The following is a 14,820-nucleotide window of genomic DNA, read 5'->3' on the forward strand; positions in this document are numbered from 1 at the left end:
GGGACCCTCCCTGTGCATTAATTTGAAACCACATCAAAATCAACCTAACCATGCAAAAGAGGCACTCTCTCACTTGCGGAGCTGCAATGTTTGTAAATGCAAATTTTGCTACTAATTCAAAATCATGCTATATTTATCATTTCTAAACATGCTTTGCACGAAAGTCTAACTGTAGTTCAAAAGTGGATATAGCATTTATTAATTCATGACCCCATCACCTTTAATATCCAACCATACCTTGTTTTTCTTGCTGGTTGCAGAAGGAGGTTTGATGAGTTTTTGAAGAATTTTCAGGCACATGAGGGTGATGTTCTCTACTACAACTGGGGTCTTGATGTTCACTGCCATCAGGAAAAGACTAAGGGCTGCAGAAGAAAATGCTTTGGAGATTAGCTACTGATATGGAATTCAGAGAAGAGTATTGCAACTACTAATACTGGAAGTCTTGAGTTTGGGTTGAGGTAGTAGAAAGGTGAACAGAGAGACAGATTCGAAGAGCATCACATGTCTGACTTTTCCATCACTTCACCTCCACCTTTTAATTTCTTTCTTCACTTTACAAAATGGGATGGAAACATAGCTCACATGTAGCCCGTGTATGATCTAAACCCACATGCAGAATCTGTATAAACAAAAACTATAGATTCTTTGAAAACCGTTGCAGGTCAATTTGTATCTCACAGAATTAAACTTCCTTCCTAGACATCCTTCCCTTATCTCTAAAAGCATTTGCCGTGAACTGCATCATAACTCTTGTTCTTCTGCGCTACAATGTAGGCACTATGCAAATTCTATAAAAAGTAATTGAACTGACCACATCGTAAACGCAGCTCCCAGCAGCTATCTTCCTTTGAGATTGAATCTGTGAGCAGCAACATCTCGTATTGGAGGCTACTGGCCTGAAAAAATGAGAAAGCAAATGAGTTACTGCAGGAACAAGGAATCTTAACTCGTGAGAATAGGAACTAGTCTAATCCATCACCCACAGCTTTGCATGTATACAGTATCATACAACAATCTCAGGAAACCAGCTTTGCACCTCCAGCACAGATCTATGAATATTGTCTCACCCATACCTATGAAATATAATGATCTGTCCCTAAGCTCTTAGAAATTCCCATTGAGTACGGAGAGTATAATTTAGATTACAATTCAAACATTTTACAAAAAATTGAAAGGTCACAGTAAAGACACATGGATCCTACCACACCAAAAATGGATTGTCACAAACCATGAGATAGAATATTTTAATTGAAACGACCCAGCCCACTGCTAGTTTCACATAGTGTGAAATGCATAGCAGTTCAAGGTAAAGCCTAGCTATACTCTTGCCCTGGCCAAAACACACTAATTGGTCTTTACCACAAAGGGAATCCTGCTGAATAGGTCTAGCGACACATTTGTCATAAGAGCATATTCAGCATCAACCCAAGGAATCTCACTGAACCAACCAAACCATCTTGAAACTTCATGTAACAAAACAACAACAAAAACAAGAAACTGAGTTCCAGTGAAGGCAGAGTGATGAAAGAGCTTTTTTTTTTTTAAACTAGGGAAACTCTAATCAGACCCCCTCTACATTAGAAATGGAAAAAATTAACTTATCTGCTCTTCCGTACACAAGAGACCCTTTGAGGGCACCTCCTGCCCTGCAGCACAGAAAGTCACTATGCAGCTTTGTTCTATCACATGCTGTAAATGTTTGTGTTGAGTTTGGCATGTTATCTACCAGCTCTGACTTAGAATAGTAAGATGCACTGAAGACTTCTTGCCCTTGGAAGGGCATGCATATACCTTTTGCATACATGAAAATGGAACAAAGAACATATGCATTTACTAAATGTTTTCTTAATTAACAGTTTGGTAATTCATTATGGAAAGTAATCCAATGAGTTTAATTCTGACTGAAAGATTTGTTTTGTTGAAGCCAGCTCATCAGATACCACCAGTATCTTCACACATGTACAAAGACAAAACTGGCATCTGGCCAAATTGCCTGCAATATTACAGATCTTAAAGAAAAGTTCACCCACACCATAGTACCCATTCTTTTGGGTACCCTCAGCTGAAAGTCAGAATCCGAACAACGATCACTGGTCTGTACTTTCTCTGCAAATTTCCAGCATGATACTCCCCACGAAAGGGCCGTAGAGGCATCCTTAGTACAATGGGCCCACAAATCTCTCCTGAGGGTCTTTCTAAATGAGCTCATCTTTATAAACAGGATGACTCTAAGGGAATGTTCACTTATGAATGGTCTTGCTATTCTTGACACCAGTGTAACCTGAGAAAAGTTTAGCATCTACCTAAAACTCACAATTTCTCTTTAAAATAAGGACCCAATGAGGGACCAAACAATTTAGCTGTAATGCTCTGAGTGGAAGAAGAGAGCAAAGGGATAGATGAAGAAGAACAGTGCCGTTACACATAAAAATACATGGGGCAGAACTGCATGCACCGTCTGTTCTCTAAGGGACCTAAAAAAATCCATCAGAGTTGTGCCCCTAAAGTTGAAGATGGATGGTGAAGCCGCCACTTATCGTTGGCAAGGTGGCGCTGACTGAGGTGGTCTTGACGTATGCCCCCAGGCCCTTGCAAATAGTTCACCACCAGCCAAATACCATGAAACTGAGCCTATAACCATATCCTCAGAGAATGCAAGCCCTGAGGCTTGTTGGCATACCACATTGTGGTCGCATTGCCAGCCAACACCTGGATCAACTGAACACAACTGGAAGTCAAACGTTTTGAGAGCCAGGTACACAGCATGGCGTACATATTTTTACTGGAAGAGAGACCAGAGGCCTCAAATCTCCAGCATAACAAGATGATTGCCTCGGCTGAGAAAAGATACACCAGTCATCATAGTAACGCATGCCAGAGGACAGAAGGGCTTCTGTCAAGACAGGTGTTTCAGCAACAGCCACCACTGCCGGTGCTGGGCTACATCTAAGGAAATTGAAACCATCTTTGCCTGATGTTTCAGGAGGTAGAAGAGATGATTGCCAAAAATTGGGACCATAACCTGAATGCTCCTCCTAAATGGAATGCATCTCTAAGAGACAGGTTTCCAGAAGTGCAGACATTGACCATTCTCTGCAGTGGTGAAGAGCTTGAGAAAGATCAGCAATGAGTCAGGGTTCTCTCAATTGCCGGAAGATGCCCTGCTCCACAGCTGGGTTAAATGTCATTCGTGATCAGCTAGGCGTTCCTGGTTACGTTTGTCTACCCTGGTGTTTAAAGATCCTGCCAGGTGGTGTGCAGTCAGGAAAATTCATAGGCAATAAAGTCAATTCCATAGGCGCAGGGTCTCCAGGCACAGGCATCATTACCCCCACTCTGCCCTGCTTGTTGCAATACCACATGGTGGTGGTGTACCAGCATTCCCTTAAAGGATGGCAGGAAGAAACAAGTTACTTACCTTCAGTAACGCATTATCTGGTAGAGTCTATCTAGCTGCAGATTCCTTACTGTTAACGCAAAAGTTTCTGGATCCAGCCTGACGTCTGGGAAATTCAAAGGTAAGGAATCTGCAGCTAGAAGTCTCTATCAGATGCTATCAATGCAAAGAGAATGGCCTGTTAATCCAAGAGGTTGACGTGGAGACCTTTCTCTGCTGGAGACCAGAGTCTTCTGATCTCCACCTCTCCCAGATAACCTTCATGTCCCAGCAGTGATGTGCCTGCCAACATTGTCAACTCTCAATGAGGTCGGGAGAGGGATCTGCTGGTGGTCCAATTATGGTCGAGAAGCCACCAATGCAGATATTTTGCAGTCTCCTCCCAAACCTGCATGAAATCTGCCAGGTTCCATTAGTGCAGGGACGACAGGTCACACTGCAGAGACCACATATGCCACCTGGCAGGGTTGATCAGAAGGATGCAGGAGGCAAATAGTCCAAGAAGGCAATAGTAAGAGAGACGGGGCAGAGGCTGAAACATTGGAATCATATCTCAAATGTTCTGAACTCTCTGATACACGGTGAAAGCCATGTAACGCACCATATCCAAGATAGCTAAGATGAAAGAGAGCCTATGCAGAGGAGTCAGGTGTCCTTCAGCACACTGACCAAAAACTCCAACAATATCAGTAGTTTTACTGCAGTCTGGAATGGGTCCCCCAATGACTAATTAATGTAGGTGGAACAGGAGGCGGGTAGGAAAGGAATGGCAGGGTGTAGCCCTGTTGAACTATACGAGTACCACCAGTCGGAAGCTTCTAACCTGCCACCTGTGAAGAAAATCAAACATTCGGTTTCCCACAGGATTCTGGTGTGCAGCTATGGGCAAACTAAAGTGCATGGAGCTGCTGCCGGAGAGGCAGAGGGACCAGGGTGCTTGCCATCATTGAGGGGCATGGATTTGTCTGCTGGATTCCCTACCCTGGCCACGGAAGGACCGGGGTGCCACGACTATGGGCTGGATTTCTGAGATCATGCACCATAACACATGCGAGTACGTTACCGGTAAACCGCTAGCACTGACTGACCAAAGGACAAGCCCAGCTGAAAAGAATACCTTAGTTCACTTCAATTCCGTATGTAGGGGGTGGAGGGTGTGTAGGGTAATGAGTTTGGAATAACCCTGCAAGTGGAAGGCTTAGTCATCAGAATCTCTGGAGTAGGGTGTTGTGTCAAAAAGGCAGGGTCACCCGGAGCACATTTGTGGGGCTGTGCCATCTATCTAGTTACAGGTGGGCAGGAACGAAGTTTAGCCCAGGTGTCACTGAGGCGGGTGAGTCAGGGCTTTGTTGAGTGTCAGCAGGGGATCGGACGAGGTCTGCCCATGATGCAAAACTTGAAAGTACATGGGGTTTCACCTCAACAGGCATTGCTAAGTCCATGACTTCAGCTGTCCATCTGATGACCACAGCAAATGAGGCTCTTTTCTTTTGAGGGACCAGGAAGTAAACCCAGCCCATGCCAGGGTATGTGTTCAGTGTACTGGCTTCTTATATGTTGAAATTGTCATCATCGTATTGTGGGAGAAAATTCATCCCCATGGTCCCCAAAGGCTGGCTGGCTTTGGTCAAAATCCGGTCAGAAAAGTAGTTGGAGTGCTTGAGGGTGGCTCGTAGGCAAAGGTGCTGTTTTGTCTGAGTCAGAGTGAACAGGAGCTGGTCACATTAGGACTGTTCCACACTGGGACCTTGAGGTTGAGATGGATTTGGTTTGGAACCAGAGAACACAATAGAATCTACGTCCTACTCCGGCATCTGGGCCAGCATGGACATTGCAGGAACATGTGTGGATCATATTGCCAGACTGAATTCAAGACACATGCTCGGCACAGAGGACAAATCTGCCAGTGGTAACCCAACTGAAGGACTCCCTCCATTAATGTGGCATCAAGGCATGCCAGTCAAAGATAAGCAACATGGCTTCCGTAAAAGCCACAATTAGATGTAAAATCACAGATGGCCCCAAAAATTCTGGGTGCATCAGGATCAGCTGCAGTATCGACTGCTTGGTGGGGACCAGAGCAGGATCGGAGGGCATCTTGACACCCTTGTGACTTCTCAGAGGAAGAAGGGCAAGACTAGAACAAGCCCCGCTTGGCGTTCTTATTATGTTTATTTTTGTACTCTGACATATGCAAAAACTTGAACCATGACAAAGACCTGTCACAGGAGAGGCCCAGAGAGCGGGAACAGGTCCGTGCTCTTGCCTAAGAGTAGGAATGGGGCTTTTATGACTTCCTTTACAGTTCGGCCACATACAGCTTGGCTTCGCGATCCCAAATCACTTTCAGGTGCATGAACGCACACACACCTCGCACAACTTGGCTTTGTGGCCCAAACTCAAACATCAGAGACATGTGTTGTGTCATCCATCAGTTATCTTCTTGCGACTGTGCTTTCATTGTTTAAACTCTGTTGTTTAGGAGGGGGCATGTTCCCTTGCACACTGGAACATAATTGAGTTAGAAAAAAGCGTGAAAAGAAAGGAACTGTTGTCATCACAGTTGAATGGCATTTATATGCAGCTCCAGCCGTCACTGATGGGAGGGTGGAGGTCTGCTGCAGGGTCGCACACCACCTCCTACTAGTGTGTACAACGGCAATGCTGAAACAGGTTCCGGGAACAGTCTGGCACCTGCGGATATTCTAAAGGTGAGGCATTTGAAGTTAGAAGTATTCATAAGATTGTCATATTTATTCTATTAGTCCAATATGGCGGCTGCCATTCCTTTCATTTGTTTATTATGTATGCTTTTCTGATTTCCACTTCCAGATAAGCATTACTTAGTCATTTGTAAATGGCAGATGCAATCTTCTCATGGATACAGTTAATGCATGTTCACATAATGGTTCCCTTTCCTTGAACAATTTAATGGCTTTAATGAATGTCCTTCACATTGGAGTGACACTAAGATTTCCAGTAAAAAATGAACTATAGTTATTTGAGATGGGTATCGTTTTTTCAATACAATTTATATTTTTAGTTACAAATATTTATGAAATATTTAGCCACTCCAAGTTGGTGGTTTCCATCACTTGTATATGGTTATCACATTGTCTCCTCTGATTTCCTGTTTTGGGTTAAGTATTTTTGGCGCCTCTGCTCTGTTCACTTAAAAGATACCAGGCAATGGCTAACTAGGATATCATACATTTATACTGAATTGTCATCAAAACCCTTGACTGATTATCTAATGTGAGTATATACTTGCTCTTTATGGCGTTTTGACTGAAATACAATGATTACGTCTGGGGCTGGCAGAAGTTTAATACAAAATATGTTGAGTGCAATGTGAATATTTAGTACATATCGATTAATTACTGTGCCACTCTAATATGGCAGGGCAGCCTTCTTGGTTAATTAAATAATAATCAAGAACGTTAACGTCTAGATGCTATGTGCTTAGTTAGCTTTCTTTTCTTTTGAGTAGATTAGCTACATCTTGACTATGTTGTAAAACCATTGTTGATATTTAGGAAAGAAAATGTTGACAACAGAGGAATGCCACTGTTAGGATTATATATGTTTGTTAAGTTCTTTTCTTTTGAGTAGATGGACTACAACTTAACCATGTGAAAATATTCATGATATTTAGGTTACCAAATATCTCAGCCACTTTAATGATTGCATCAATACTAAGCATATTAATTGTTAAGGGATAAAATGTCAATAACAGAGTTCAGTATGGCTGTCTTTCAGGTTAAGTGAAACACCACCATAATGACATGTGCTCCTTTGAGGTTTTCGCCAGACGTCAGTTTTATGTTCTAAGATAGAGTCATTTCAATAAAGGAACCATCGAGATTTTTTACAATAATATGGATAAATACCTTTACTGAAATAGGTTTCATTAATGTATTTATCTGTCACAAAATTAACTTCTTTTCTAATAAAACATGCCAAAATGCTGGCGGTTTATACTGTCATATTAATTAATCCTGCTATGACTGGAAAAAAAAAATAATGGCAACAGGCTGTATAACTGAGCCACCCCAGGAGGAAGGATTTCAGCATTATATCATGGTATACCAAACTTCATTATGTGCTTCTTTGAGGTTTCAACCTTTGGATGTTAACATTATGCTCTGTGATCAAATCATTCAAATGCAGAGCCTCACACATCAATATGCACAAACACGATTTCTTTTTTTTAATTTCTTTTTTTCGACAATATGGTTCCATAATGAAGATTTCTGTCAGAAAGGGAAATTGTTGATTAGTAGAGATGAAGCTATGTAAGACTGAATGATTTGCCATGACCATGGAAAGTCTCAAGCCCATATTTTTCATTAAGCACTGAATAACACATTCAATAGAGCTTACACATAACCTGTTAATTTCACTTACAGACTAAATTCAAAATCTCTGTAAAGGAAAAAGTGAATATTATGGTGAAAACTTCAAAAAAACTGAAAAATAATATAAATAAAATTTTATATATATATATATATATATAAATAATGCTTAAATTAATCTCAGCAACTGGTTATTTATCAGCCCTTATCCCAGACCATAATTATTTGGTCCATCATGTCAGCTTAGATTAGATTGGAATAGATCCACCCATGTGCAATTCAACTCTGGTCCTGCATCAGTAGGAATATTTGAAGCCGGGTAAAAAACGTTCATATGGCTGGTTCATGTCTAAGGTGGCAAGATGGAAAAAAAGAACGGTGGACGGGGCTATGACCCCAAAAATTACCAATTGCTGGGGGAACAATCACAGTAATCCATGTGCTCCTTGAGAACAAGAGCAGAGAGAGGAAAGCACTTGAGTTTGACGTCACTTGGGGGATTATTTACTAAGGAGGTATTGGCTTTGGAAATGTTCCTGATCTGCATTTTAGTCCATTTTTTCAGCTAAAGCCTTTAACAGTAATGCCTTAATCTCCAACTCTGAGATGCCTTTAAATGACACCAGAGACCAATATTTAGATGTAGCTGCATCATGAGTCTTTCCCAAGCGGGAGAGGATCAAAATGAAGGTCACAACGATATAGGTCAACAACATTTTGTAAAGTTTTAAAACTCAAAGATATGCAAACCAATTCAAAAAATCTCAAAATTGTTAAAAAAACAAAACAAAAAACAGGAAAAGTCTCAGCAGCTATAGAGCCAGAAAAAATGGAACTGACGTCACTCATGCTCATAATATCAAGCACTATATCTCTGATTTCATCAATGATGAAGTCTCAAGGATCTGTTGTTCAAGTTAAGCACCACTATATGGCCCCTGATTGGCACAGCTACTGGAAGAAATGATTGACCCAGTTTGGCAACTAGAAAGGTTCAAATAAGAAATCCTTTGAAGGGCTATCCATTACAACAATGAGGTATCACGGATGGTCTTACATTTCGTATGCTCAACTCATTCAAAACTGAAATCATCTGAATCTTGCATTTTTAACTCCACTTTCGTTACGCCACTCAACATCTCAACCCACCTGATATTCTGTACCCCACATAGCGCACACAAAACCTCTGTTCGCTATCTGACTTAGCCATGTGACTGAAAACAGTCACAGCCAGCATGATCATGGTAGCCAGATGTACGCTATTAAATACCACCATCACCTCCAGTTTAATATCGCTCTGCCAATCATTAACTTTATAGCAATTTTCAGATTAGATTTCTGCAATAGCCTAGCGGCAGTGCTGCAAATGTACGTTTTCTTGATAGAAACCAGCAGTGCTTCAAAAGTGCATTTTCTCGATAGAAGCCATCAGTATTGCAACACCTGCACTGTTATCCCACTCCCCGCTATCTCTACACTAGAGATAAGCTGTCTAGCTATCTGATAGCAGATATGCACTTTCTAAACTTATCACTACATGAACCCCACAGGCCATTATGACACAGACATTGCCTTATCCAGACACAACCTCACATGTGTGCTACGATATGGCCACCTTCCCCTTCCTACAGCAACCAACCCTGCTTCTTCCCAGTCATGGTACTGCTCATTCAATTTGCTCAACCCTAGAACTTGACAAGCTCTCTTTGAAACGTAGGACAATATACTTGGTAAATGACTACTGATTTGTTCTGAAGACCTTCCTTCCAGAAAATGATCCACACAACAGCCATAATAAAGTGCCACTCCAAATGAATGTCTGCAGCTTTTGCAGACATTCTCCTCTTTTGGATTACTGTTTCTGTCTTTTTGTCCATTTGTCACAACATTCTCAAATTCGGTTTTTGGGTTCACCACTTCAAACTCTCAAAAGTATGGTGCAACCAGCTGAGCATTTATTACCAAAAAGCAAATGTGTTTTGTTACTTTTATCAATATAACAAGCAATCAAATTACATGAATGCAAAGCTCCAGTCTTTAAATGACTCTGGCAGCTTACAGCCAACTGAATCAATACCCAAACCCTTGGTGTCATCAGCACAGTATTGAGATTGTGTTAAGACACTTAACCGCAGAAAACAGACCAAAAAGTTCATGACATATGGTGGGATGTCAGTGAGAGGGAAGGAAATCATTTTAAATAAATACTCTGACATCTAGCCTGATTGAGATAAATAATTCCAAAATAATTAATCAGTGGGAAATCCATTGCTGAGGCACGATTAATTCAGCAACTCCCAAGTTTCTGGATGTACAGTCAGTCCCAGGAGAGACAGGCCTAAACTCACTCACTCAAACACATTTATGCATGGTCCTCCTTGAAGGTCACTGGATCCTCCAAGGGAGTGAATAGCCAAACTCTTGCTTCCACTCTGACAAACATATCACAGCTTTAGAGGTGGCAACCCTGCACAAGGTCTTACCAAGTCTGGATTGGCCCAGTGTCCTTTCAATGCTCCAGATACCTTTCCAATGATCAGGTCATTCATCTGCTGCGTGGCCTCAGGATTGTCCCTAAATCAGAAATAAAAACGCAGAATGAAAAAAAAGTAACCTACATTATGTCCCAGTATTGGGTGTCTTACAATTCCCAAGTCAGCATATATCAATCTGCGAAATTTGTCTAAAGTTTGCCAAAGCCGCAAACCCCTCATTATGTAGTTTACTCAGAAGTGGTCAGTCACCATTTCGTGGCGATTGCAGTGTACAAAACCAATCTGTCAGTAGAACATAGACAAATAATCTTTGAATTACCAAGTGAGGCAGTTCACACTTTTTCAGCAGCGTATTTTTAACATGAACCCTGGGATAAAATAATGTAGAACTCTGATGGAGAAATTTAGGCAATCTTTCGAAACCAAACTTCATTTGAACTTACAAAATCTAAGGATTTTAGTAGAAAAAGCTTTCCAATTAAATGGGAGCCAAATCGTAGAAAGAGAGCGATTTTCTCAAGGAAGGTGAAAAGTTTCAGAAATAAGACTGTGGTCACACACATGCTGTAACTGAAACCTTCTAAAAAGCATTTTGTGGAATCCTGCCATGAGCCTTAAAGAGTTCAAGCGAACAGACATTAAATATCTGAATATCTAACACTGCATTTATCATGTTTTAAAGGCACACCCTAGAAATCAGTACGCAGAACGTGGAGGATGGGTGGGGCAGTAAGGAATCTACCACTAACTAATGTCTCTTACAGATATATTGTTACCGAAGGTAAGTAACTTGTGCATCTGAAAGAGACACGTTGGTGATAGATTCCTTACCTTCTAATAGATACCCCAGCAATTCCAACCCCGGTGGTGGGTCTGCGAACCAAGATCACACCAGAAAGCCACAGAGAACAGAACGGCCAAAGAAGCCATCTCTCCGGACTTGGCTGTCCAGGCAATAATGCTTAGTAAAAGTGTGCAGCGAGGCCCACGTAGTTGCCTGACCGATGTCTTGCAGGGGGACACCACGTCCCAATGCAGTAGTAGCTGCTGTCGCCCTGGTAGAATGGGCACATAACCACACCGGAGGTTCAATTTTTAGCCAGAGAATAGCAGGCTTTAATACACAAGACGACCCAGCGGGAGATAGTTCTCTTGTGTACAGGCCGGCCTTTCTTAACACCTACGTAGCCAACAAAGAGCTGGTCATCCACCCGGAACTGTTGTGTGCGATTCAGGTAAAATGAGAGTGCACGTTTTGGGTCCAGGCGGTGGAGCCTCTCTTCCTCTGCGGAGGCGGAAAGAAAGTGGGCAAGGTGATGGTTTGCCCGATGTGAAAGGCAGTAATGACCTTTGGCAAGAAGGAAGGACGAGTGCAAAGCACAACCTTGTCCGGATGAACAGACCGAAAAGGAGGTTTACCGGAAAGAGCCTGGAGCTCACTCACGTGCCTTGCGGAGGTGATGGCAACCAGGAAAGCAGTCTTCAAAGTCAATAAACGAAGAGGAAAATTGTGCAGCGGCTCAAAGGGAGCGCACATAAATAAGTAAGAATGAGATTCAAGTCCCACTGCGGCATCACAAAAGGAATAGGAGGGAAACGGTGAGTAATGCCTTTGAGAAATCTATTTACAACGGGGGACTTGAAAAGAGAGGGCTGATCAGGAAGCCTGAGAAAGGCCAAGATTGCAGAAAGGTAGCCATTAATAGTGCCCAGAGCAGAGCCCTGCCGGGCCAAAGACAGAAGGAACAAAGGGACTTCTGAAAGAGGGGCAGACAGGGCATCCACAGCCTTTACTGTGCACCATGCCACAAATTTGTTCCACCCGCAGGCGTATAACGATTCAGTGGAGGGACGCCTGGCTCCCAGAATGATATCACAGACTTCAGGAGGCAAGTCTAATGGAATCAACTGTCGCCACTCAATCTCCACGCAAGGAGGTGGAGTCTGGACAGGTTCGGGTGGAGGACCGTCCCCTGCTGCTGCGACAGAAGATCCTCCGAAGAGGCAGTTGGATACTGAGCAGCTCAGATATAAAACTCTTCGAGCCCAGTCCGGGGCCACAAGACTTGGGCCTGGTCGCACCTGATCTTCTTCAGCACTCTGGGTAGAAGTGGTATAGGCGGAAAAGCGTGCGATAGACCGCAACTCCACTCGTGACGAAAAGCATCGCCGAGCGAGTGCCGCCTTGAAAATAACAACGCGCAGAACTGCTGACATTGCGCATGCTCTTCGGTGGCGAATAGATCTAACCAAGGCTCTCCCCACTGTTCAAAGAGTCCTTGCGCCACCTCCGAGTGAAGACACCATTTGTGATCCATCATGCACCTGCAGCTGAGTTCATCCGCCCTGACGTTCAAAGAACCTGCCAAGTGTTAAACCACCAAGCAAATGCCTTGACGTTCCAGCCATGTCCAGAGACGCAGGGCCTCCTGACATAGGGTCCACGACCCCACCCCGCCTTGCTTGTTGCAGTACCACTTGGCGGTGGCGTTGTCTGTGAACACCTGCACTACTCTCTCCTCGACAGAGGGAAGGAATGCCTTTAGGGCAAGTAGGATCGCCCGGAGCTCCAGGAGGTTGATATGGAGCCTTGGCCCCACCGGAGACCAGAAGCCTCTGATCTCCTTCTCTCCAATGCGGCCGCACAATCCCAGGAGGGACACATCCGTCACCACTGTGTGCTCCGGTTGGGGAAGGGAGAGGGATCTGCCGCTGACCCAATGCTGGTTCGTGAGCCACCACTGCAACTGTTGTGCAGTGCCCTCCGAGATCTGGACTTACTCGGACAGGTCCCCCTGATGTTGCACCCACTGGAACCGAATGTCCCGGACTGGCTGTTCGGGAGGATAAACCGGAAACTGCGCCGTGTCCAGAACTGCTCCCATGAAGAGGAGCCTCTGAGAGGGAATCAGGTGCGACTTTCGCACGTTGATGGAGAACCCCAGCAAATGCAGGAGGTCGGCCATAGTCTGGAGGTGGGAGACGACTGCCTGGGGCGAGCCGGCCTTCAACAACCAGTCATCGAGATAGGAGAAGACTGAAACCCGTAATCTGCGCAGATGAGCTGCGACCACCGCCATCACTTTTGTGAACACCCGAGGGGCGCTGGTAAGGCCAAAAGGGAGCACAGTGAACTGAAAGTGCTCGTGGCCTACCGTGAACCGCAGGCAACGCCGGTGGGCCGGCAGGACGGGGATATGAAAGTAAGCGTCTTGCAAGTCCAGCGCTACCATCCAGTCTTGCGGGTCTAGTGCAGACAAGACCTGAGCAATTGTGAGCATCTTGAACTTCTCCTTCCGGAGGAAGCGATTGACATTCCAAAGGTCTAAGATAGGACGCAGCCTCTTGTCCGTCTTTGGAATCAAGAAGTAGTGGGAATAACATCCACGACTTACTTCTGGCGTTGGAACGCGCTCGATGGACCCTTGGCCAAGAGGGCCGCAACTTCCAACTGAAGAAGTGCCAAGAGATCCCCCGACATGCGGTGGTGCTGAAGTGGCATGGGGGAGGGGTAGTCTTGAAGGGAAGGGAGTAGCCCCTTCGGACTATCTGTAAAACCCACCTGTCCGAAGTGATAGTGCACCAGTGTGGGGAGGTGATGGGGAATCCTGCTGCCCACTGGCGTTTGGTGGGCCTAAAAGACCGGACTAGGAAGGTGTGGTGGCAGGGGAGGTGGTAGACTGACCCGTTCGCTGGCCCTGTGACCCACCTCGGCTGGTCCCACGTCCGCGGCTGCGCTGAGACTGTCGCTGCGCAGGCCTGTGGCTCTGAAACAAATGTGTTTGGGTGCCCCTTCCTTGACTATGAAAGGAGCAAAAGACAGAAGCTGAAGGAGTGCGTGTAGCCGACAGGCCTAAGGACTTAGCCGTAGCTCGCGAGTCCTTAAAGTGCCCTAATGCACTATCCGCCTTGTCGCCAAAAAGGCGAGTACCATCAAAGGGCATGTCCATCAGAGTGTTCTGGACGTCCCTGGAAAAGCCAGGCGTCTTCAGCCAGGCGTGGCGGCGTAGCACCACTGTCATGAAAATTGCTCTGCCCGGCGAGTCGGCGTGTCAAGGCCACAACGAATCGTGAACTTGGCTGCATCTCTCCCATCAGCAATAGTTTGCAAGAGCACCGTCCGGGCCTCCTCCGGACACTGAGGCAGCACCTGCGCCACCGTATCCCACACAGAGTGGGAATAACGGCCCAAGTGGCATGCGGTGTTCACAGACCGCAACCCTGAACTGGTGGAAGAGAAAATCTTCTTCCCAAATTGTTCCAGTTTCTTGGATTCCCTGTCCGGAGGTGTGGAAGGGAATGTGCTGGGGGACGCAGAGGCTTGGACAACCAAGCTCTCAGGGGTAGGGTGTTGGGAGAGGAAAATTGGGTCGCTCGGGCCAGGCGATGGAGTCAGGCCACGTTTCGTATCCATAGGACCCCCTGTGTTGGGCCTGGACCAGGTGCCCAAAAGAACGTCTGAAAGTATGTCACTGAAGGGCAGCAGCGGCTCAGCAGAGGAAGACGCTGGCCGAAGCACTTCTGTCAGGAGGTTAGTCCTGACAGCCACTGTAGGGAGCTTGAGGTGGAG

At 44.9% G+C, this 14,820-nt stretch overlaps 1 protein-coding gene across 14 annotated transcripts in view; it reads right to left on the reverse strand.

Annotated features, from left to right (window-relative positions):
• The window catches only part of UBR4 (ubiquitin protein ligase E3 component n-recognin 4), a 1,980,383-nt gene that overhangs the window by 209,708 nt on the left and 1,755,855 nt on the right, over positions 1–14,820 (reverse strand). For all 14 annotated transcript variants that reach the window (XM_085609056.1, XM_085609055.1, XM_085609054.1 and 11 more), the window contains 3 exons: positions 10,239–10,329; positions 815–899; positions 238–365 (listed from right to left, as the gene is read on the reverse strand). In XM_085609056.1, the coding sequence (XP_085465182.1) occupies positions 238–365; positions 815–899; positions 10,239–10,329 (304 nt within the window). The remainder of the gene's footprint in view (positions 1–237; positions 366–814; positions 900–10,238; positions 10,330–14,820) is intronic.

The sequence above is a fragment of the Triturus cristatus genome, chromosome 1_2 (genome assembly GCF_964204655.1).
Source record: "Triturus cristatus chromosome 1_2, aTriCri1.1, whole genome shotgun sequence".
Taxonomy (NCBI): Eukaryota; Metazoa; Chordata; class Amphibia; order Caudata; family Salamandridae; genus Triturus; species Triturus cristatus.